Source organism: Silene latifolia, chromosome 11, assembly GCF_048544455.1.
Source record: "Silene latifolia isolate original U9 population chromosome 11, ASM4854445v1, whole genome shotgun sequence".
Classification (NCBI taxonomy): domain Eukaryota; kingdom Viridiplantae; phylum Streptophyta; class Magnoliopsida; order Caryophyllales; family Caryophyllaceae; genus Silene; species Silene latifolia.
The window spans coordinates 59,495,195-59,520,534 of record NC_133536.1 but is presented as its reverse complement, the minus strand read 5'-3'; the positions used below and the strand labels follow the sequence as shown (position 1 = coordinate 59,520,534).

At 37.5% G+C, this 25,340-nt stretch overlaps 1 protein-coding gene and 1 long non-coding RNA gene across 3 annotated transcripts; both read left to right on the top strand.

The window, feature by feature from the left end:
- Nucleotides 1-1,398: 1,398 nt before the first annotated feature.
- Nucleotides 1,399-1,824, top strand: LOC141613475 (uncharacterized). Its single transcript, XM_074432213.1, has 2 exons — nucleotides 1,399-1,599; nucleotides 1,666-1,824. The coding sequence occupies exons 1-2, from the start codon at nucleotides 1,399-1,401 to the stop codon at nucleotides 1,822-1,824; spliced, it is 360 nt and encodes a 119-aa protein (XP_074288314.1).
- A 620-nt stretch (nucleotides 1,825-2,444) lies between these two features.
- Nucleotides 2,445-24,924, top strand: LOC141611678 (uncharacterized). Of its 2 annotated transcripts, XR_012528689.1 has the most exons (4): nucleotides 2,454-2,540; nucleotides 2,775-2,842; nucleotides 11,867-12,063; nucleotides 24,710-24,924. It is a non-coding gene; the product is annotated as an uncharacterized LOC141611678 (long non-coding RNA). The 2 variants fall into 2 exon arrangements; XR_012528690.1 differs by lacking the exon at nucleotides 24,710-24,924 and having other exon boundaries at nucleotides 2,445-2,540; nucleotides 11,867-12,195.
- The last annotated feature ends 416 nt before the right edge of the window (nucleotides 24,925-25,340 follow it).

Genomic DNA, 25,340 nt, shown 5'->3' with positions numbered 1-25,340 from the left:
AACTTCGGGGCCGAAGTTCTTTTTAAGGGGGGAAGACTGTAATACCCGTCCTTTTAGAGACCCGTTGACTGACCTTAGACACCTCTCTAGAACTTCGGAAACCTTACGAGCTAACCTTGTGACGTTATAACCTTTTGAGTCCTGGTAACTCGATCTAGCGGAGGCTACTCGATCGATTAAATTAGTCACTCGATCGGGTAGAGGCCACTCGATCGAGTAAGTTGCTTACTCGATCGAGTAACGGGAGTTCAGCGGGGAAATATAAATCGTGATATCGTGAAACCCAAATCATTTCATTACCTTTTCTCCTAAACCTAGATGCCGTCATATCTTTTCTCCTTTACCATGATTCATCTCTTTTGAGCATTTGAGAGTGGAGACACCATGGGGATGGGAGACATGAGTCGGGTAGCGGTCTTGTCGCCGGAATGCTATGTATATGTATATTGTCATCATTATCATCGTCTTCCTTGGTTTCGTTTGTGATTGTGGTAGTAATGATAGATGGTTATATTGTTTGTTATAGGTGGTTGCTTGTTATCTTATGGTCGTGCGCGGAATCGCTGCGGTTTGCTAAAGGCAGGTTTTCCTACTCAGTGTTGTTGGTTGTCTAGTATGTCGGTTGTAGTGTCAGTTAGTATGTGGTGTGGTGTTGCTGCTTTTGTTGTGTAATTGATTGTGTAATTGTCTTTGGTTCGCGAGGTGTACCGTCGGCTGAGTGGGGTCACTTGCGGGAGTGGCTTCACGCCCTTGATTTTCCCTTTGTGGAACCCGCCACAGGAAAGGATGTGCACATTAAGGAACATGGGTTATCGCTCGGATTGGATGAGCGAGGACTAGGCGGGTACGGCTGCGGTCCCCCACTGGTGGCGTGGATTACCTGTTGCGATTGGTAATCTGGCAGGACTGGATCTTCGGGTAGTCAGAGGTGTATGGGTGATTGGAGGAGGTGGTGTATGTATGTTCTTGTGTCTTGTTGTGTCTGCTTTTGTATGTTCCTACAGTTGCTGACCTTGTGTGGTGTTGTCTACTTGTGTTGTGTCTGTCGTGATCCACTATGGGGAGCAGTCGGTCTTAGCAGGTTGATGTCTGGATCATAGCTAGGTGCTTGGAGGGACGAGTCTAGCACGAGTCTTGGCAGAGATAGTTTCACATAGTCGATAGATGTCACGAGTTGTATCTTTTGTTTTGTCTAATCACTTGTAATTTAATATAATTTTTCTTTTATCGACATTTGATTATAACTGTTCCTCGGACAACCGAGATGGTAACGACCTTATCTGCTATGGAAGGTCTTGTTAAGGCTCCTTTGTAGATGGGGGTGTTACAACTACGAACATGACGGATGCCGTGTTGATAGGGCCTGAAATGATTCTGGTGATGATTGAGTAAGTATAAATGATTCGACATAAGATAAGAGCTGCACATGATAGACATAAGAGTTATGATGCACTTAAGAGAAGTGATATTGAGTTTGCTGTGGGAAACAAGGTGTCGTTGAAAGTGTCTCCAGTGAGAGCAGTGATGCATTTTGGGAAGAGAAAGAAGCTGAATCAGAAGTTCATTGGCCCATATGAGATTCTGGAAAGAGTTGGAGAGGTAGCATATCATCTTGCTCTACCTCGAGCTTTAGACACAGTCCGTAATGTGTTCCATGTCTTATAGTTAAGGAAGTATGCCAGTGATACTTCTGACGTGTTATTGGAGTCTGAGACAGTTGTTATTGATGAGAACTTGTTATATGTGGAGGTGCCTAAGGAGGTCCTTGATAAAAAGGTGAGAAAGGCTCGTAATGGCGAGACAACACAGGTCAAAGTTTTATAGTCAAATCATAATGTTGAGGAAGCTACTTGGGAAGCTGAGGTTACAATGAAGGAGAGTATCCCATTTGTTTGATTATGTATGAGTAGGTTACGGGGACATAACCTTATTTTTAGGGGGGTAGGATGTAATAATTCATTGTTTCCATTATTTAATGAGTATAAATAAGTATAAGTATAAGTCATTTTGAATGTTAGAGCTAATTGAGTCATTATGTTGAGTCATTTAATTAAGTTATGGAGTAAATCATGTTGTTTGTGTCGTTGAAGGGAGTAGTATTATGAACTTCAGGCCAAAGTTCTTTTTAGGAGGGAAGATTATAATACTCCGTATTTTTAGTCAAAGTCAACTCGGTCAAACTCAGTCAAAGTTAGTATGCTTTCAGAATAAAATGAATAAAATGTAAAGTGGGTAAAATATATTGGTTGTAATCTTAAAAAGAGAGAAAATAAAATAAAAAAATATAATATGTATGTATAGTGTGACCAGCAGGTGAGATGGAGTAAGGGAAAGCAGGTGTAATTGGTGTGAGTGCAACCTAAACTTGCTTATTTTTTTATTATTTAATTATTCTAGAACCTTCTCTTTCTTTTATTAATACCAAACTACATCTTCCACTAATCACTTTATTCACCTATTCTAAACATAAAAACTAAAGAAAAAGAGGGAGACGTGTGAGACAACATCCAAGCAACCATCTTGTTTTAGATCTAAATATTGTAAGTCATCCAATCTCGCTTTAAATCGATTGTTTACTTTTTTAGTTTAACCCATTGACCACGCATACCGTTGACCACTTTGTGACCCTTGACCGTTGCCGTTGATCGGCATGTTGACCGTAGGGTTGTGGGGGAGTGTTTTGGGTAGTTTTCTCATCTTGATTTAGGTAGAATTCTATCTTAATTAGCATAATTAGTATAGTTTATGATTATATGTAATTATTGTCTTATTAGATGAAATATTTGTGAAGGAGCACTTTTAGTTGCTTGGTTGCTTAATTAATTGGAGTATTTGCGAAAAGGTAGGTTAACTACTCATTTTTTTTTTGGTAAAATGTGAGTATATTATATATAAATATAGAATTAATTACATACTAGAAAGGCTAACAACTCAAATAAACTTTAAGCTTCCTAACCAATCTAGCTCATGTGTAGTCTGAAGGAAAAGTAGATTCATATACATACATATTCATATATGTGGTAATATAATTTGTCATAAAATTAAAGATGGATTTTATGCATGCAAACTTATAAACAATTTAAGGAAGAAAAATAATTTTCTCACCATAAAAACGGATCATAAAGGGCACAAGTGGAGAACTCCTTCCTCCACTTGATCTTGAGCTTTCCATATTTTAGGATGATCCTCCAAGCACTCAAAGTAGAATGCCTCCAATTAGTTGCACCCAAGACTAATCCCATAATTCTTACACTATTATTAACTAGATAATAATATAAGTAACCTTAAAATAATTCTAATATTTTATGATTACTACATTGTAATCTTGAGAATATATTAGAAATTTAGAACAAATTTTCATAAAAACAATTTTATGGTTTTAGAGAGAAGTTAGAGTATTTCATTTTCAAAACATGTGAAAAGAAAAGCAACAACATCATCAATTGATGAGGGAGGACGGTTCAAAGAGAGGACATGGGGAGTGCAATTTTTGATGTTATTTATGCCCAATAGCTTTTGGCATGGATTAGAGAAAAATTATGGAAAAGACAAAAGCCAATCAAAAACAATGGCTTGTCTCATGTGTGTCTAATTGTGTCTAGTGCACACAATTCAAGGCACATTTTATACGGTCCAAAATGACCCATTTACGGGTCCATTTTGGTTTTTATATTTGTCGCACAAATACGTGTAATTTTATTTTAAACATCGTCTCATGTTTTTAAATAATTCCCAATTAATTTCGTCTAACATTACTCCGCAAATATACGTGTACAACTGCACATATATTTTACGTACCAATATTAATCACATTAATCGATTAGCACAAATTTAATAATCAACCGCTTAATTATTAATCCCTGTCTCAAATAATTCATTATTCAATTATCGCATAATAAAATAATAATTTCCGTGCCTTGAGTTCAAAACTCGAACTCTCTCTAAATAATTTGTTCGACTACCTTTTAGTCAATTTTAAGGAATTAATTAACTCGTATTGTCATACAATTAATTAATCTTATCTATTATGGGAATCGTCCTTTAGGGGTGACCTCAAGGGATCAACTGACCACCACCGTCAAACGACAGTAATGTCAAACTCTAGTCAGCCAATCATTACCGATAAATGTTGGTCAGTTGACTATATATAATAGAATCATCCCAAGCGTATTCTTTTAATGAGATTTAATAATGATATTTAAATCATGTGATCGCACTATTGTTGAGGACACATTTCCCAACAATCTCCCACTTGTCCTCGACAAGTGTGCATCACCAATTCTCTTGTCCTATTACTATCTCCCACTCAATGCAAGGTGTCTTTCGGTCGTACTTGCAAGTGATCATATCGAGAGTGGTTTCCTCGATCCGGAGAATAATCGATTGACCGGAATTTATCCACCATAGATACATTCCGAGCGTGGCCACGTATTTCCGTTCATTACTCCTCGAGTGGCCCTGAGATATTGTTTTAACCCTGACAAGGGGGTGGACAATTCCTATCGCACTTATTCCCTTCGACTAGCCACAGCCATCATAACCCAAAATATGCCCATTTGACCCCATTTACGAAGGTCGTAGTAACACAAATCAAAGTTAATCAAATCGTGCCATCTTAGGTGAACAGTCTTTAGTCAAAGAATCGACTCATTAGAATACTATAGTAGCTCTCGCCACGACCAGGCTTTATAAATTTGCCAGAACTCTATAAGCGGTCACTGCCCGACAAAGTGTTCCTAACAGTCTGCCTATGTGATCGACTAGTCATCTCACATGACTGTATGGCACTTGAACTTGCCATCAATCGCATCACACTCTAGTCACTTCGAGACGTCACCTCATATAAGTGACTATGGGCGAATACAATGCTAATCCGTGTTCACTTTAACGGGGTTCAATTGTCTCTACAACCCGTTTGGATGTAACAAAGTATAATAAAAGAGTTTTAAAGTAAAACTCGAACGACAAATGCGATTATCACATATGAATAGTCAATGCCTGATTACTATTTCATGTTCTATAATCTAATTTGATCTTGTATGTTGTTGCTCATTTCAATTCAATTGATATGACATGACTTATCATGTTAAGCCTATGAGAAGGCTTTGGTTAGTAGGTTTTATCAACTTCTTGTACCTTACTCAACCTTACTACATACTCGTTTTCCTTTGTAATGTATACATTTGCATTACAAAACTTTCTGAGTACGCGTCGAGATCCAATCAAGACATAGGCCCTCTAGCCTAAGAATAGCTCCCACTGTTTTCACAGTGTGCGGGACTCATCCTTCTTGCACATCTCATGATCGCAAGTGTACTCAATTTCCGTTATAAATATCTTTCATTGTTCTTTATTGCCTAGAACGATTCTAGAAAATCTACTTCTTAATTAACATTGCCACAATGGTATCTTAACCATCCTAATGTGTTTTGATTATGGTTTTGTCGGAAACCATGCGCAATCTCAATTGTCAATTGTCACTTGTGTAACACCCTTACACAATATTGCATCATAAACACTTTGCTTTACTTCCTTAATGCTTCTGCAAGCACTTAAGGGTAATCTTTATAGCTTACTTGGCAAAGATTACTTAAATTCGATTTTGAAAACAATTCATCATATTCAAAGTATATGAAGTGTTATACATCATTACACATTTAATTGATCCGGCAGCGGAAGCAAATGGGATCAATCAAATATGTTCAAATTAATTGAATTAGTCATGAATCTTATCAACATAAGACTTCTTATTGACGCTAATATCATGTGGATTTATCTTCATAAATCCGGATAATAAAGATGCATTATAATACTCCAAAAGTCTTATATCATTCGCAATGATCAATATGTCATCCACATATAAGACTAATTAAAACTTCCGTAACTCCCACTAAACTCCATGTATAAACACAACTTCTCGACTTATCGAGAAAAGGTTTTATCACATGATCAAAATGTTGACTCCAACTCATTGATGTCCTACTTAAGATCCTCTCTTAAGTTTCACATTATCTTAGGATTGCAAGAATCTAATAAACTCATGACATGTATTGAATACATTCCTTCTATTGAAGAAGTGGGTTTTAGATTCACTCGCCATGTATTTCATAACCTCATAATGAAACACAATCCCTAAGAAGATCCAAATAGACTTAATCATTTCAATTAGTGCAAAACCCTTTGCAACCAATCTTGCTTTGAAATATCTCTTTATTAGTGCAAAACCCTTTGTCACTAATCAAGCCCTTTCGTTTCGGATTTTCATGGCTCTAAGCCTTGTATTGAGTTGTGACTTAAACACTCTTATGTAAGTCATATGTTCATTACTTTCTAGAAGTAATCAACTTGAATCAAACAATTTCTTTTGTAAGTTATAAGCTCTTTACTTTCTTAAAAGTAGCATGAATTCATCATTTTTAACAAGTGACGAATTTAACCTCCTAGGTTTTAAAGAAACAACGTCTTACACAAAATGTCTCATGTAGCCAAGAAAGACCAGTTTCTTGCGACGTAATATTCTTTGTGGCATTCTTAGTGGCTCTTGAATAATTTCTCCCACTCTGTCTTCTAAAATAAACTTGTATTTTAGAAAGACAGCTTCACGAGCCGCAAACCCGTCGTACTCGTGATAATTGAAGAGGAAAAATGAGCATTTGTTTCTTGTGAAAAACTTACAACCATGGTACGTTTACCATTTCATATCTCATATGATTCGATTTAGTGGAGAAATAATTTAGACAAAGATGATAAAATCCCCAAAAGGATCAAGTAACTCAAAGTAACTTGATCGAAGTCCAAACCTTATCGAATAGCGTTTGAATTCTTATCCAATCATACATTATCCCATAATGCGTGTTAAGAGAGATTAATTTGTGATACTATATCACAATTCATTTGGCTTATATCAAAGTCTTCACTTTGATAATCCCATCACGACTAAATCGTGATTCCTTGAATTCTTTGAAATTCTTCAAAGATTTCTCTATTTACCTTATTAAGTGAACATATTAGTGTCAACTTAAATCGTTGGTAAAAGATAATGATCAACCTATTTTGGATTGATGATTTACAACCTCGATCTCCTTTTCAACCACAAGGCACGAGACATCTTGCTTTGAATACAAGATACGCATATACCATTAACAATCTAATGGTTTCAAGAGTACTCGATAACTCTTTGCGTTCATCATTCCAAAATTTAAGGTTTAACCTTGGGTTACCAGTTTAAATCTTACATCATCTACATGATATATCATTCTAGTTTGGTTTAGAATATAATCACCTTGATAATGGGCTAGCCATACATCAAATCGTGGTGTATAGGGTCACAAAAGTGAAAACCTCTTTTGTATCTTAACAAGTTTATATTCTTATTTAGAGTTTATGCACTTAATAGTCACAATTAAGTACAACTTTAAATCCAAAAACTAGATTGAGTACACAATTACTCTATCTCTCAACATTATTGTTGCTAGTCGTCATATTCTAATCATCTTATGTGTCGAATACAATGATGAAAACCTCCACTGGTTTCTAATATTGACGAAGTGACACTAGCAAAATTTATGTTTAATCAAATAAACACTTTTAAAGAAGAAGGTCCCATTAGATGTCCCACAACTAACTTGCTGATTCTTCAATAATTTGGGGTAGTTTCCTTTCTCGTGTCCAACATTTAAGACAATGGAAACTTTATCGGTTGGGATTGATAGGTTTAGTATCGTCATTCTCAACAACTTTACCTTTAACATTACCTTGTATCAATTCCATTATAATCTTTACTTCTTGAACCTCGTCCTCATCTTAACGGTTTAAGAGAACGCTCCCACTCATTTCAATGAGTCTTTGCTTTGAGAAGCAAAATTGAATTCATTTGATTACTCTTCATTTGTTCGTTTTAGCCTTAAAACTTTCGTTGAAGTGGTTGCGTTATTTTGGTCAATTATGAATTCCAACAAATCTAATTACCAAAACAATTTATCATTTCAAGGTACTTAATTCAATTAAGTATATGAAACATAACAATCCATTGTAAGTAGATGTGTTAGTCAAGAATCAAAAACCTGTTTGATAATGAATAACCTTTATCTATACTCTTTACAAGAGATCCTTAACAATGGTTCACTTGAGGTTTTAGAAGCAAATTCATATTTGTCTTTAGTTACGATGTTTTAATGGAGATTTGAATCAAAAACGAAATGATATCGTATATGAATTGTGGCAAAGAAATAGAACAATGTAAAAACGGAATAGTGGAAAACTTTAACATTTATCGTTTTATTAATACTTGTAAATAACAAGTAAAGCATTTACATAGTGACCTCTACCCAACTATGATAAATGATTCCTAGACCCAAATTCATATCAACTTAGGCACGGGGTAGCCGATGCAACCTTCATCAATATAACTCGGTAGATTAACTTTTTAATCGATTCTACTTTTAGAACTCTTAGTCGATAAACTTACTTTAATGTTTATCTATAGCCCAAAACACATCAACAAGGGCACGGGGTAGCCGATGCAACCCTTATCAATTACTTTTGTTGAGTTCAATCCAAATTTCGAATAAATGTGTCCATTATCCAAACCCACATTAACTTAGGCACGGGGTAGCCGATGCAACCTTTATCAACATGAATTCGGTGGATTAGACATTTAGCAACCACTTCCCCTACGTAACAAGGTTTGTACCCCGGGGTAGCCGAGCGCACTCCCTCGCGAAATAGGTTTTCATGGTTTCTACTATTTGGTAAGGCTATGTCTCAATTAATTGTTTTAGCGAGAGGTCATGTCAATTTATTATCTATCACGTTTTAAGTGAACTAAAGCGGTGAACTACGATAATTCTAATTGACACGGTCGATAAACTCGATAAGACAATGCATGTTTAGTTATGGCGATTTAGCGATGCATGTGACATAAAATAAAATGCAAGCATAAAGATAAATAAATCCTAGTATGGCCTTTCCTAAAATAGAAAAACTATTTAACTATTACATATTCGGAAACCAACTCCATTGGTCCCTTGAACTTCGGTCGTGGCATGCATCTCGAGGTAACTCCGGAATGAATAAAATTACATAATAAATTACATAATTTCCTATTATACATATGTAACTAAAATAAAATAAATCTATTAAATTACAAAACGGTGATACGAGATCACAATAAAATTACAACCGAATCGATATTCCCATACATTTCGGGAAATACCAATTAAATCTAAGGCCATACTAAGTAAAATTACATAATTCAAAATTACATAAATTAAAATTATGACAATCATAAAGAAAATGCAGCATTATAATATGTATGAACATACTCAATTTTATGCTAAATCGCCTTTAAATAGCCAATATCGTATAATACTCGGTTTTTACGGATTTGCGTGATTTCAACATTTTACAATCACAAAAATACATAAACTCATATTTATGCATAAGTTAATTACCCTAACTTCTTAGGACTCAAAATTTAGTCTTCACTAATAATTTGACCATAATTAACCCATATTTACAAAATTGTTCATAAATGGACCAAAAATTACAAAAATAAGCTATTAAACTTCAAATAAATCACAAAATTTCAAATAAATTCAAAATTTGAAATTTAAATTCATGAACATTCTGGAAAAATACCATGACACTCATAATGTCCAAAATATTAGGTTAAAAAATTTCAAAATTTTTCCGGAAAAACAATGTTGCGGTTTATCGGTTTTTTACTAAATAATCATAAAAAACATGTGAAAAATTATATTCATTAACTTTTCAATTTTAGATCTGAAAAAGATAATAAAATGCAACATATCATGTTTTTTTTTAGTCATAGAGCATGTTTTATCAATATTTCATTAATAATGTCACTATTTATGTCATTTTTTCTTCAAAAAATCATAAATCATGCATAAAGACTTCAATAAGGCCAATTATTTTACACACATCTTGTAAAATTGCATGTGACAACATACTAAATTTATATGACCAGATTCGAAATTTATCTCATATTAACCTATTTTACAGCTAAATCCGAATTTAATAATGTAAAATCCATTTTTCGAGCATAACAAGTCCAAAAATTATGAAAATTTACAGGTTATCTCATAATAATGTATGTGACAACATATCCAAAAATCAATGGAAAATTCGAAGTATAGCTAATTTTCGTCCAAAAATGACATTTTTATTCATAAAATCTTATTTAAATGCCATTATTGTTTAATATGAACAATAAAAATCCGAAAAATTAACCAAAATATCCTAAAACATTTTAGGACCAGAAATATTAACATGCATGGATTAATTTCGTGATATCTCATAATAACACAAATTTTACAAGTTTTATATGTTATTCTTATAACTCGGAAAAACTTTTAACCGATTTGCATGCAACAACCATGGCTCTTGATACCGATTGAAGGAAAAGTAGATTCATATACATACATATTCATATATGTGGTAATATAATTTTTCATAAAATTAAAGATGGATTTTATGCATGCAAACTTATAAACAATTTAAGGAAGAAAAATAATTTTCTCACCATAAAAACGGATCATAAAGGGCACAAGTGGAGAACTCCTTCCTCCACTTGATCTTGAGCTTTCCATATTTTAGGATGATCCTCCAAGCACTCAAAGTAGAATGCCTCCAATTAGTTGCACCCAAGACTAATCCCATAATCCTTACACTATTATTAACTAGATAATAATATAAGTAACCTTAAAATAATTCTAATATTTTATGATTACTACATTGTAATCTTGAGAATATATTAGAAATTTAGAACAAATTTTCATAAAAACAATTTTATGGTTTTAGAGAGAAGTTAGAGTATTTCATTTTCAAAACATGTGAAAATGAAAGCAACAACATCATCAATTGATGAGGGAGGACGGTTCAAAGAGAGGATATGGGGAGTGCAATTTTTGATGTTATTTATGCCCAATAGCTTTTGGCATGGATTAGAGAAAAATTATGGAAAAGACAAAAGCCAATCAAAAACAATGGCTTGTCTCATGTGTGTCTAATTGTGTCTAGTGCACACAATTCAAGGCACATTTTACACGGTCCAAAATGACCCATTTACGGGTCCATTTTTATTTTTATATTTGTCGCACAAATACGTGTAATTTTATTTTAAACATCGTCTCATGTTTTTAAATAATTCCCAATTAATTTCGTCTAACATTACTCCGCAAATATACGTGTACAACTGCACATATATTTTACGTACCAATATTAATCACATTAATCGATTAGCACAAATTTAATAATCAACCGCTTAATTATTAATCCCTGTCTCAAATAATTCATTATTCAATTATCGCATAATAAAATAATAATTTCCGTGCCTTGAGTTCAAAACTCGAACTCTCTCTAAATAATTTGTTCGACTACCTTTTAGTCAATTTTAAGGAATTAATTAACTCGTATTGTCATACAATTAATTAATCTTATCTATTATGGGAATCGTCCTTTAGGTGTGACCTCAAGGGATCAATCGACCACCACCGTCAAACGACAACAGAATGTCAAACTCTAGTCAGCCAATCATTACCGATAAATGTTGGTCAGTTGACTATATATAATAGAATCATCCCAAGCGTATTCTTTTAATGAGATTTAATAATGATATTTAAATCATGTGATCGCACTATTGTTGAGGACACATTTCCCAACATAGTCATCCTACTTTTGTCCCTTTCCTTTATTCTCTTCTTCATGTCCTCACTGATCATCTGAGCCAAACACATAGGCCTCATCAGAACTTGCTCAAATTTACATTTATTCCTTTGCTGCCATACTTGGTACAAAGTGCTCATAACCAATGCAGTCTTCACCCCTCGCTGAGTTTTCAAACCAGGATTATGGACGCACCAGTGCAAAATATCATCCTCAGGGAGCTTTAAACCAGTACATTCCGTCAAAGACTGTAGAACTCTCCTACTGTAGGCACACACAAAGAATAAATGTTGCTGTGTCTCTTCTGCTAAACCACAGAGGATACAAAGTCCATCAACATCCATCCCAAAGCTCAAAAGTCTGCTATTTGTATGCAAGGTAGGTTAACTACTCAATCTTGCTAAATTGTTGTTGTCTTATAATTGATTTGTTTGTCTTACAAATGTATAGTTAAGGTATTTCTAATATTGATCTTGTTGTTGGAATTATATTGATATTATTGTTGTTAGAGGAGGAATACTTTTTATTGTTGTCGGATTGGTTATTGTGAATTGGATAGGCCAGGTACGGGGATCTGGAAGAGCCATTAACCTGAAATACGGATAGGCCAGGCACGACAGGTGTTTGGGGTGGCCGTGGATGATAGTGGTCATGTCGTTAATAACCAAATGAAACCATATTTATAAACTCAACAAACTACTAGTAAAGAGTAAGTAGAGGTCGGATCCCAAGAGAAGGTTTATCAAATAGTTATTTAATGCAAGTAGCTATGTCTGTGTGTCACTATTGGTTTGAGTTGTAAGCTAAACTACTACAACGAAAATGTAAACAAATGAAAAACAAGACAAGTAAATAAAGATGTAAACAATTGATTAAAAACACTAGGGTGTCATGGGTTTATAAGGGAAACATGATATAATCACAATAACGAGTCATACAAACAATTATTGTTGTGTTGGAATCGAGTTGATTTATGTCTTACAATTCCTAGGGAGGCTTAGGTCTCGGACTTGAGTTGAATTATAGTTTAAGACACCTAAAACGACTTTGATCTCCCTATTCAACAATATGCATGGTCTAACAAGCCTTGAGTTGATTTATGTCTTACAAGTCTTGTTGAAAATATTAGAGAATCATGCTAGGTTGTCAATCAAGCATTTCATCAATTAAGGGTTTAAATGACGATTAGGCCCCTTAAGGAAGTCCTTTGCCTTGCTAGAGCTGAGCTAGTTCCTATGCATTCCTTCTCTTCGTCACTCATCCTGTCAGCTGGCTCATAGGAGCTGAGTGTGAGCTCGCCCGAGCTCCTCTTCTTTGAGGTTCATCCTGTCAGTCAGCTCGTGGGAGCTTGGTAAGTGCTCGCCCGAGCTCAGGCTGGCCTCGTGGGAGCTTTAGTGAGCTCGCTCGAGCTCACTCTGTTTTCTCTCTTGCTTCGGCGTGGCCGCCTCCTAGCTCGTGAGAGCTGTCTTGGACTCGTGGGGGTTCCTCTCCATTGCCTGAATGCTTGTTTTATTGACTAAGGCCTTTAATCTTGGTCTCCTCTTTGATGTTTGGTCGTTAGATGCGGTCAATTTAGCTCCGTAATGCACCAATTAATCAAGGCTAATGCTCTCCACCTACAAAGGCACCAAACCTCATAGAATTTGCATATTAGGAAGCTAAAGACAAGAAAAAACCCTAATAATCACGTAAAAGAATATAAAACGTGGGCTACTTAGGGGACTAAATGTGCGTAAATACTAGTCACATCAAATATCTCCAAACCGAACCTTTGCTCGTCCGAGTAAAGAGGTGACTAAAACTATGACCCTTATTTAAAATATCCTAATAACATAGCCAATGTGAGACAATTAACGGTTCTCACTCCGCCCCTTCAACTCACAACAAAGCATCCATGAGTTAGAATGCCTTCTTGCAAGGCAAGGTGGGGCTTGCCAAAATGGTGATGCATCCAAACATTAATCACACAAAGAAATATAGGATGCATCTACAAAAGTATAGCCACTTTCCTCATCTAAGTGGCGGAAATTGCTAAAAGAGAAATACTTCAAGGGGACACGTTCCTTCATAGGCACTACTTCTACAAACTACTACGTCTAAGAGGATATAAACAAGTCACCTCCAAATAGTGTAAAACTAGGCTACTTTTATCCACAATCGCTAAATGCTTTCGCCAAGGGCGATCGGATGGCGTGGAAAGATGATCCCTATTGTTTTTAGTGGCATATGCATGACAAGTATCGAGTTCTCTAAAAAAGTAAAGGTCAAGAGTTGTCCCAAGCTCAACTAGGTGGCATAACAAAAGGTTTTTGGAAATGAAATGCTCAATTCAATTCAACAAAAGAAAGTGGATTTGACTAGCATTCAAAATTTGACCTCATTTCTATTTCCACATTTCACATTTCAAAAATCAAGATGGGGTTTGGTCCTTCCTGGCTAATGTCCTTTGCTTTCGCCAATCGCTTATTAGGCAACCGGTTACCCTTTAGACAATAGTTTTTTGGGGTGATAGTCACTCTGTCTTTGGGTGGTTGAATTCACAACCATGTGGGGGTCCAATTCAATGGATCTCTCTCCAAAGCACATCAAAGTGGTGCACCCCCATCAAAACGATTTCGCACATTTTAACATTTAAAAGCACTTGAGGTTTCCTTGACAATTAAAACGATTCCACATCATAAAAACTTTTGAAATGAGCATTCAAACTTATTAATGAAAAGTATTCTTGGGTTGCCACACTACCAAGTCATTCAAGGTCACCTAGACAAGTTAACCAAGTCTGTTCACACTATAAGGTTGGATAGGTGACTCACATGCAAACCCTTGACTAGGCCTTAGCTCATGGATCAAAAGATACTAGTAGTATACTGTCTAGGGTGTCTTGAATGTATTCTATTAGACAAAGTCTTAATGAGAAAAATTAGCTATGAAGGCCTATGTGCACTTGTCATGGTTCTCAATTAGGTTTTGAAAAATCCTAAATGCAACGATATGCCATAATGCAACTACATATGTGCAAGTCTAATGCATATGCTACTATCCAATTATATGCCATATAACACTAATTGCATACTCCTAACATCATATAGCTACAAACCTCTCCACATTGTCATTAACATAAAGAGTACGAAAAAGAGATTAGAAAGATCATGCCATGCGATTCTTCATTAATCCCTTAAGGATGTCTCAAATGTGGTGTAGTCTTTATGTGAAAAGAGTAACAAACACACAAGTATATAAAAATCTACACTACTAAAGAAAAGAACATGTTTTTTGGATTTTGAAAATTTTCAATTTTTAGGATTTTTGTTTTTATGAAATTAAAGAACATGTTTTTGATTTCTTTTCAAAAAAATTCAATTATTTATAAGTTTTTGGAATAATGATTTCCATCCCCACACTTATTTCGGACATTGTCCTCAATGTACATAGTGGGCATAGGAATGCGATGCGAATGCATGAATGAATGAATGCACTAGTAATGCAAGTTATATATGACATATATACAAGTGGTACAATTTAAGCTAAACTAAGCTAAGTGATGCATGTAGTCAGTCAATTGGAGAGCTAATTTAAATTAACTCGTGTTGCCTATGAGCATGTAACACCCCAAGATATTGAGAGGAAAGGTTTCCCACATCGGGAAAATAAGGAGCTCATGATATATTTATAAAGGATTCTACCCACCACATAGTAACAAGGCCTTCTACTTTTGGACTTAAGTGAGGACACATATGGGTCCAGAGGTACACATCACATCTTATTGCAGTTGTGTTACGATGGTGGTGGGTCGGGTTGTTATAAATGGTATCAGAGCAACCCTGCGACCGTGTGGTGAGCCTGTGGTCGGGAGTACCTGTGTCACACACCTAGCGGGGGAGGATTCTGGGCTTGGCTGCCCGGGCACAATGAGGACGTTGTGTTATTTAAGTGGGGGAGTTTTTTACACCCCAATATATTGAGAGGAAATTTTTCCCACATCGGGAAAATAAGGAGCTCATGAGATGTTTATAAAGGATTCAACCCACCATTTAGTAACAAGGCCTTCTAGTTTTGGGCTTAGGTGAGGACAAATATGGGTCCGAAGGTATACATCACATCTTATTGCAGTTGTGTTTCGACGGTGGTGGGTCGGTTTGTTATAGAGCAAGTCTTCCTCAAACCAAAATAAACACTATTACTAGTGCAAAAAAAAAAACGGGGGGATTTGGCCATAAGCTATGCATGAAATGCAATGCATGGAGATTTGTCATTTTGGATTCTTCATGGTGGGAGCAAAAACATATTCACCTCAGTGGGAGTGAGGTGTGAGTCCTTTGATGTTGCTAGGACTCAAAAACTCATAGCCATGAAGAGTCCAAAAATGACTCTCTAAGTGCGCTATTCTACTCATGATAGATTATGGTACAAATACAATTTAGGAAACTATAGACATGAGATAAAAGTGAAGCTAAAGGAGGAGTAGGAGACTCACAATGGTACCAAGGAAACAATGTTATGGGAGCCATCATCTCTTTGTGCGTCATCCTCCTTTTACCTTCACCTTTCCACGGCCATCAACATCAATTACTCATGGTGACATCATCATCGCTCTCTTCCCTGGAGCTACAATCAACACCATTTTTGTCATCACTTTGACTTTGAGAATTATCATCAATGTTTGTTTCAAGTTCATCACCATTCTCATCATTCACCCGCTCCTCACTCCTAGATACCCGACTTTCTTCCCCCTCATCTTGGTCGGCATTTGGAATGAACACTTTTCTATCCACCCAATCCAGCAAACGACATTTAGAATCAAGTAGTCCTTGTTGAGCTAGGTGAAGAAGTGGAGGATATTGGGCATAATATGCATTTGCCCTATCCTTGTATGCCTCCTTATGGATATGCTTTATTAATTTCGTCAAGTAATCATTGCCTTCAACAATGTTTGGGTCGTTGACGGTGAATTCTTCAAATTCAAAGAGGTAGGCGGTACAACAAGAGTGCAGAAGTCTTCTTGGGGTGTTCATTTCTTCATAAGATTTGAATTTGCATAATGAGAAACGGGAAGAAGGTAGTTACCTCGGCGCACGGATATACGACATATTTTGCTTGGCAAGATCATAGAATTTACATATTTGATGAGCCACTCGTATTCCCAGGTCACGTTATCATGATGCACCCAATGGAACTTGTGAGAAAGCATGTTCATATCAAGAATATTGCCTCCTTTAACCGGTTTTTAGGCCTTGTTCTCATTAAAGTTCAGGTTAAAGTGCTTTGCTAATTTGGTGATCAAGCCTCCATTTACTATATAGGCTGTGCTATCCTTCCCAATTTAGATATCCCTCCATCTTTCTAACAACAATTGGAGAATATCATAATTGCTCTTGTAATTCCCAAGGACATTTAGGTGCGACTCGAGGTAAGCAAGGTCTAACTCCGTAAAGAGATTTTCTTCTTTTCTTGCGATTAGGGTGTTTGCAATTTCCCGGTGCCAATACTATATTCCGGGATGGTGTACATATAAGGCATGACACTCCCTAAAGGCGGTGAAATCACGACCGACAATAGCTTTCCAAATCGGCTTAGCATCAAATTGAGGCGGTTTCTTAAAGAATTCTCATTTGGAATCAAGTCCAAATACCTCATCAAAAGTCGACCTTGACATCCTTCTTGATTGATTTTCGAATTGGAATTCAACATAGTTTCGAGTCTCAACCTTATACATATTTAAAGAACTAATGAATTCCAAGAGAAAGGGAGAGGTATGTCAATTCATTCATTTCAAAGATAGTAGACAAACCCATTAATTCGAAAAATGCCTTACTTTGGTCAAGCACACGCAATTTGGCCAAGGTTTCTTGGCAAACAAACTTAGTAGCAATAAATTTCATTTTGCTAAGGGATTCAAAGACTTACTTATGAGCATTATCAAGGAAAATTACCTTCGGATAATCTTTAAGTTGCTCAATCTCTGGTGTTGTGGTAGTTATGACTTCCTCAATAGCTCCAACACGTTCCCTTGCTTGTTCATGAACTACTAGAGCCTTAGATACAAAAACCTTTTGCCTTTTTGACAATTTTTGGGTTTTTGATGCTTGATTGTTCCCTTTTCTTCTTGCCATGGTGAATAATAGTGTCAACAAACCTTGATTTTGCTTTAATATGCTTCATTTCCTCAAATTTCAAGCTCTTGAACAACTAATTGGGGATTTTTGAATTGAGTCAAACCCTAAAAATTGTTGGTTGAATTTGGCGGATTTGGATGCTTCAAAGGCTTAATAGTTGACAAAGGAGCGATTTAATTTGGATAAGAGCAAGCTTGCAAAGATTAATGACGAATGTGGGTGAGTAATTAGTGTTTTCAATGGTGGGATTTTGTGTTCTTGAGACTTGAGAGGGAATGAGTTTTGTGTTTGTGTTGTGTTGTAGAAATGCGGAAGGAAAGGGAAGGGGATCCCGTGTTTTTGAGGTGTATCAGGGGGGCTCCCACGAGCTAGGCAGGAGTCGGGCAAGCTGGGCAGCAGGACAAATTTCTTGTAGTTGGGCCCGCCCGAGCTAGAATCAGCTCCCACGAGGCATGTAGCTTCCCCCGCGAGCTCGTCTCAGCTCCCACAAGATATGCTCCAGGGTATATTTTTTCACAAAGGAGCTCGCTTGAGCTGGGGTCAGCTCCCACGAGCTAGACTGCAGGACTCACTTTTCCTTTGCTTTTGACTTCAACTCCCACGAGTTGAGGCCCAGTGAGGAGTCTTCCTTTAGCTCGTCAAATCTTCCTCTCTCAAACTTTCTAGCATGGGATTGCGCTCCATAGGCTTGTTTAACGTAGTCATGAGCGTCCCCACACTTGATTCTCGCATTCTACATACTTGAAACACAATTAGTAACCCTCTCTCACTTACTCTTGTGTCAAAACTATGTTAAAACAAAGCATATTAATGCAATACAAATATTTAAATGCATGGATTTAAATGAATACTAGTTAAGAGGTTAGTATATTTACAAATGGTGGTTTAGGGAGGACTCCACCAAACTCTCCTCCAATTTAAAGCTTGTGAAGGGGGTAGGGAAAGGATGTTGTTGATGTTACTCAACACCCTATAGAAGTAGTCAAAGGCTTGCTCATATTCATGGTAGAAATCTTGAGTAGACTTCGGCACATTGTAGATCTCACTCATGTAGAAGCTCATGGCGATATTGTAATGATAAGGAACTTCATTAGCTTAGTTTAGGGTCATCCCATTGCCAACATAAGGATTGATCAATCCCTCAAATTCGTGATCTCATAAACCACCAACTTCTTTTACCTTTCCTCCTTTGTTGTAAAGACTATGACTAGACATAGTCACTTCTTGTTTTATGTCACCTTGGCCATCAAGGCCTTCATTGTTGTTTGTCATGTAAAATGAGCTATTGAAGCTCTCCTCCTTGGTCTTGTCATGGAAAATTTCTAGCTCACCAAATAGAGCTATCTCAATGTCATCAACTTCGTTCTTCCAATTTGGTAGCACTTCTGTGTCCTTCCTTCTAGGAATTTCTTCCTTGATAGGATCCTTAGATGGAGATTACAACTTCTTCTTGTCACATTCCCGACTATAATGATCAACCATAAAGCATGGCTCATTCAAATTTGGAGCTCTCATTGTCTCATCAAGGTTGAAAGTTATCTTCTGATCACCAACTTCAAGGGTTAGCATTCCATGCTTGACATCAATCACCGCTCCAACGGTGTGTATAAATGGACTTCCCAAAATGATTGGTATATTAGAATCTTCTTCCATATCCATAATTATAAAGTCCCCCGGTATGAAGAGTTTTCAAACTCTTACGGTCACATCTTCCCAAATTCCTAGTGTCTTCTTTGTATAGCGATCCACCATTTGGAATGTTATGCTAGTGCATTTCAACTCTCCCATTCCTAGCTTCTCACATAACGAGTATGACATGACACTTACGCTAGCACCTAATCACATAGTGCCTTGTTGATTCTAGTGTCTCCAATGATACATGGGGTAGAAAAGCTTCCCGGATCTTTAAGCTTAGGTGGGGAATTTCCTTGAATGATGGCACTACATGTGTCGCAAAAACTATAGTCTCCGACCTTCTAATTGACTTCTTCTTGGTAAGAATATCCTTTATGTATTTCGCATAGGCCGGTACATGAGTAATTAGCTCCATGAAAGAGATAGAAACCTCCAAATTTTTCACAATCTCCATGAATTCCCCAAGTTTCTCATCAAGTTTAGGCTTAGCTTGGCGACTTGGAAATGGTAGTCTAATAACAATAGGTTCTCTTTAAACCTCTTTGTTTCTCTCTTCATTCCTCTTTTTCGATGATTCACTTGTAGTAGAATCTACTACCTTTCTGTTCTTCTTCTTCAAAGTTTCCGATTCTTTTCTTTCATCCAACACACTATCTTTCATCACATCCTTTGACTTAGCACTTCCGTCGACAACATCCACTTCAATAGGCTCTTTCGTTCCCTCATAGTGTGTACCACTCCTCAATTGAATATCATTGATGGTTTCATGCTTTGTAGGCGGATTACCTTGGGGAGGTAATTGCCCCTTTTGCCTTTGGGAACTTGAAGAGGCCAATTGGGTCATTTGAGTCTCCAACATCTTGTTATGAGAAAGGATATTTTTGATAGTGGTGTCCTTGACTTGACTATCCTTTTGCATTTGAGCAAAGAATTCTTGTTGATTCTTTTTGTAGATACCCGTATCCGTCGATATTGGAATTTATCGAGAACCCGACAAACACCCGATGATGATAGGACACGTGTATTCTTTAGTTGTCATTGTCATTATTTGGGTTCGTTTTACGATGTAGAATGGGCGTCGTCGATGAAGTATTTTATTAATTTAAATGATATTTAAATTAATGTTTTTTTAAGTGAGTTCATTTTATTAATTTAAATGATATTTAAATTATGGCTTTTTTTAGGTGAATTCAACTTATTTTATTTTATTTTGAATTTATTTTCCCAAGTTTATTTTATTGAAAATAAAATAAATATTCGATTTGAAAAATCATTTTATGAATATATTTGATTTGAAAGGTCATTTATTTTAATGGGTTAATTGATTTGAAAAATCGATTTGAAAATCGAAAAGAACTCGTTTCAACCATGTGTTTTTAAGCTCGATTTTAGCTCGGTTTTTGAGCCCGTTTCCTTTACGAATTGGCACGAATCTCGAGTACACTAACCCACCTAAGCCTCTACCCATCTACCCTTGTTCGAACCCCCTATCCATGGCCCAAATTCTCGTCCCAAACAACCCCAAGCAGCCCGCAACAAACGAGCAGCCCCCCTGTTTTGGCAGCTCGTTCTCGAGCCCAAACCCGCTCCAAACACCACCAAAACCCGTACCCATTAACCCTAACCCATACCCTAGTATCCTACCCATATTATCCTAGCTTAATCACCAAGAAAACCCCCCTCAAACCCTCACAAAAACCGATGGACAGCAGCCATACGGGATTGAGCCCGACTGCCTCTCCCTCTCTTTTAACCTACTTTAACTCCTTATAAATACCACCCCTTCACCATACATTCATCCCTATAAGTTCTCCATATATCCTACCTTCACTCACAAGCTTTAAACCTCAGAAACAAACCCTAAACATCCTTCAAAAACCCTAAACCATACCGACACACAAACTGAAACTGTTTGTGTGTCCTCCTCGAAAACTCATTCGTTCCTCCATCAAACCTTCATCAAAACTAGATTTTCTTGTTCCTAATTAACCACATAACATCCATCTACACATTAGACAAAGAATTACGAGCCAAATTGCCCTTGAGAGTACACGAAATCCTCGAAAAACAGTGAAATAACACTGCTTTTTTGCGGTTTCTTCTTATCTGTCCAGTTCTGTTTGTGCTCGTTTTTCGTGCCCAATAACCCAAAACGAGTAGGGGTTGCTTTAAGATCCCTGTTCTCCTCTATTTCTAGTTTCCAAAACATCTTTCGAATCGAATTTTCGTCGTGAAACGAGGGAGATATCACTGTTTTAAAATCGCTGTCCAGAAACTTTCCAAAACGCGTGTTTGCTTTATTCTTCGTCGACGACGGCCTCTCGAGATAAAATATACCATCGATTACGACCCAAGACGGTGTCAACGATACATGTAGGTTGAGGGTGCATCAAATCCCCTTCTCTTTCCTCTTTTTATTTCGTTTTCTTATGCCTTTTTTTAGTTTGTTTTTTGGTTTGTTTTCGTTTTGTTTATCGATTGTTTTTAAATTAACTATGAAACTAGTTAGTCCGAGTATGAGTTAAAGTACCACCATGAACACCCGCGTTGACTTGAGATGGGAAAAGAAACCGCTCCTTCTGTCGGTCGTACACCCCCGTCTCATTTACATATCCTCGTGTTCAAGGTAGGGCATAAATAAAACAATCGTCTAACTTCGTTCTTCGCTTTCGACCCCCTTTTGTTTCGGCCAAATCGACATACCCTAGGACCCGTTGTATGTTAGTTTAACCTCTGATTGTTAACCTTTGACGTATTTAGATGACTTTAAATTAATTTAATAATCTAATTCGACACGATAGGTGGCTTCGACGTAAGTTATAAAATCAATCGACGATTCTGTAAACAATTGAATGCATCTCTCTCTTTCACTTAATTTCTCGCTAGAATAAGAGTGCGTGATTAGCACCTTCTTATTAACACTCGATGAGTTAAATTAATTAGCGAATTTGACCTAATTAGACCCTTTAGGCCGTGTAGAATGCACCCTCATGCGACAATCAATCAACATCGTTTTAACTCGTTTTCTAACTTGTTTCCTATCCCTTTTCGCAATCATTCGATCTAACCAATGAATCTAACTTAGGAACTAGGTTGACTTTGTCTTAGCCGTTGGTTGGGCCGTGAGTTGGCCGTGTGTCTTGCCTTTCTCGTTTCGTTTTCCGTTCCTTGTTTATCCTTTGTTCTTTGTTGTTTTGTAGCTTGTAATTTACAGTTTGTTTATCGAGTTGTAATCTTTCAAGTTTATTTTACTTCTTTTTGAGTCAAATCCTCTTCAAAAACCTTGGTCTTGTTTGGTTAGATGGTTGTTCCCCAATGCTTGTAGGAGCGTAGTAAACCGCGTGTTGTCTAAAGCAACATGGCCCGGTTTATGCTAATGCATGCTTTGGTGCGTAGCCCTATGTCTAATTCGACGAGATTAAGCGCGAGCACGCATTACGAGGAGTGACCCAAGGCCGTGGGTCATGTGAGCCGTGGGCCACCCCTCATGTGCATGGTTTTCTAGGCCGAACGGCCGTGTGTATTGTCGCGTATTGTTTTGTATGTAGCAATTGTATTTAGATCGAGTTGTATCTTTAATTTACTGTTGTGTCGGCATGAAATGCCTGGTTTGTAATAGGTAGATCCCAACGGCTCCCCCATTCCCCATCAAGCCTTGTTTGTTTCGTTATATGTTGCTAGATTAATCAACCCACATGCTAAATTACAACTTTGACAAAGTTAGTTTAGGTTCATCTAAAACGACATAGAAATTGTTGTCACATGTTAGGGTTAAAACAACGTTTGCATATCATACATCGTAGTAGCTATGACCTTGTTTGAAATCCGACACTTGACTTAGTAGAGGCCTTTATTGACGGGCGGGGTTGGGTGTCCTTATGGGCTTCCCAACACGTACCCTCACCCCTTACTCAAGATCTATGGTTTGTGGATCCGTCTAAATACCATTGGATTATGAGAGTCATTCAAATCGAGTGATATAGGGTACAAGCCTTTATCTTTAATCACTCGTAGTCGATTGGCTTTATGCTTTTCGATGAAAGGTGTAAAGTTGACTTGAACGGTTCCAAGTTCCCAAAAAACTTGGTGACGACTCTAATATGTCTTAATTCGATTCGAAAGAACCTCGAGTCGATTATGCCGGGTGTGGATCCCTCGGACGCAGTTCCCGAGGGCCTTGTCCACAGTTTGGCGACTCCGCTGGGGAAAAGAGGACTAGTTACACTGTGTTTCTAGGGTCTTTTCCTCCGAGGTGAAACTTGAAAAGAAAGTGTTGGAAAGTAAAACATTACTCATAGTGCTACGATTCATGCATAAACCCTTAAGGACTTGCCCGGCCGTCCCGGCAAATTTCTTTCTTCGTGATGCGTGGGGGCGACGTCCCACTATGCCAGGAAGCTGCACATTGCTCGCTTCCACTTCGCCTCGCGTGGTTCTTGGGAGTGGGGACGATCTTCTAGGTACTTTACCTTAAGACACCTTGCTCTATAAGACCGCAAAAGGATGGAGGGCATAGACCTTCTTGTAGAAGACTTGCCGAGACTTAGAGATGTCTAGGAGCATACATCCTTATAACATGAGAATGACAATGTGCAATATGTTTTCCCGAGCCTTTATTTTCGAAAATTCCCATGTCCTTTTCAAAACCGAACTTTTGAACAACTTATTTTCAAAATAACATGGTTTTAAAAACGCGAACGCCGCCAAATAGGACTAGAAATTTCGCCCAAAATGAGCTTTTATAGCCGGGCATGCGCCCATTTCAAATCTCATTTTCAAATCAATCCTTCTTTTTTCAAAATCAATCCAAAATGTTTCTCGAACCTCAACCAAGCATGAAATGCGTCGAGTCGTGTCCGGGTCATGGCCGTGTTAGGCCGGGTGTGTTCTGTTCTAAGAGTCTAGAACACGACCTTGTTGGGTCACCCAAGCTCACCTCTTGGGCTTCGAGTCATGTTGGTCGACCTTTTGGTCTAGGATAGTCCACAAAAAACGTCCAAGCTAGGCCCTTATGGACGTTTCACACGAACCCATGGGCTGTGTTAGCCCAATCGCGGGTTTAGTCACACCAAGTCCAGTTTAGAATCGAGTTATGACAAGTGAGTCATGTCGTTTTGTCCAGTCTAAAATGAACCGATGCCTAAATCAAACCGTGAGTCGAACCCTTGTTTAATCAATCTCAAGTCGAGTCTTTGTTTGAGTCAAGTGGGGTCGTGTCCTTAAGTGTGCAGGGGGTCTTACTTTAAATATTGACTCAGTACGGGGTTTTCTTGTAGAAAGGCCGCCAAAAACCCGACGTCAAGCAATGGAAGATGCTGTTAACAAGCTTACTGAGGCCGTGAACCTCATGATGACCCGAATGGATGCAATCGAATCTAAGCTGTGTGAAGATTCCCCTCCATCTACCCCACCACTGACTGATCTGGAGAAACGGTTCAAGTTCATCGAAGACCGTTTGAAGCTCTCCCAGGGGAAGAACATTCACTATGAGAATGCTAGGGCCTATGCCCCGATTCGATAAGTTGCCCACGAACATGGTGCTCACCGACATCCCAAAGTTCAAGGGCACTCAAGATCCAGATCCACCATGTTAAGGCCTATAAAGGGTACTTAGCACCAAGGAGTACCTGATATGCTCTCTGAAATTTTCGCCCAATCTCTGGGTGAACACCCAAAGGCGTGGTTCTATAATCTTGACCTTAAGAACTTCCCCACTTTCGAAGATATTACGGTGGAGTTCTGTAAGCACTATGCTGACAATGTTGAGATTCAAACCAACATAAGAACTTTGGAGGTTATGACACAAAAGGAGAAAGAGGGCTTTACTGAATTCCTCGCAAGATGGCGCGCTGAAAGCGTAAAACTAGCTAAGAAGCCTGATGAAGTTGAAATGGTAGACAAGTTCGT

Excerpts from the sequence above, each read along its gene's own strand:
- LOC141613475 (XM_074432213.1), top strand. The coding sequence starts at position 1,399 with ATGATTCGACATAAGATAAGAGCTGCACATGATAGACATAAGAGTTAT. Across the intron at positions 1,600-1,665 it reads TTCTGGAAAGAGTTGGAGAG|TTAAGGAAGTATGCCAGTGA; the intron begins GTAGCATATCAT and ends CATGTCTTATAG.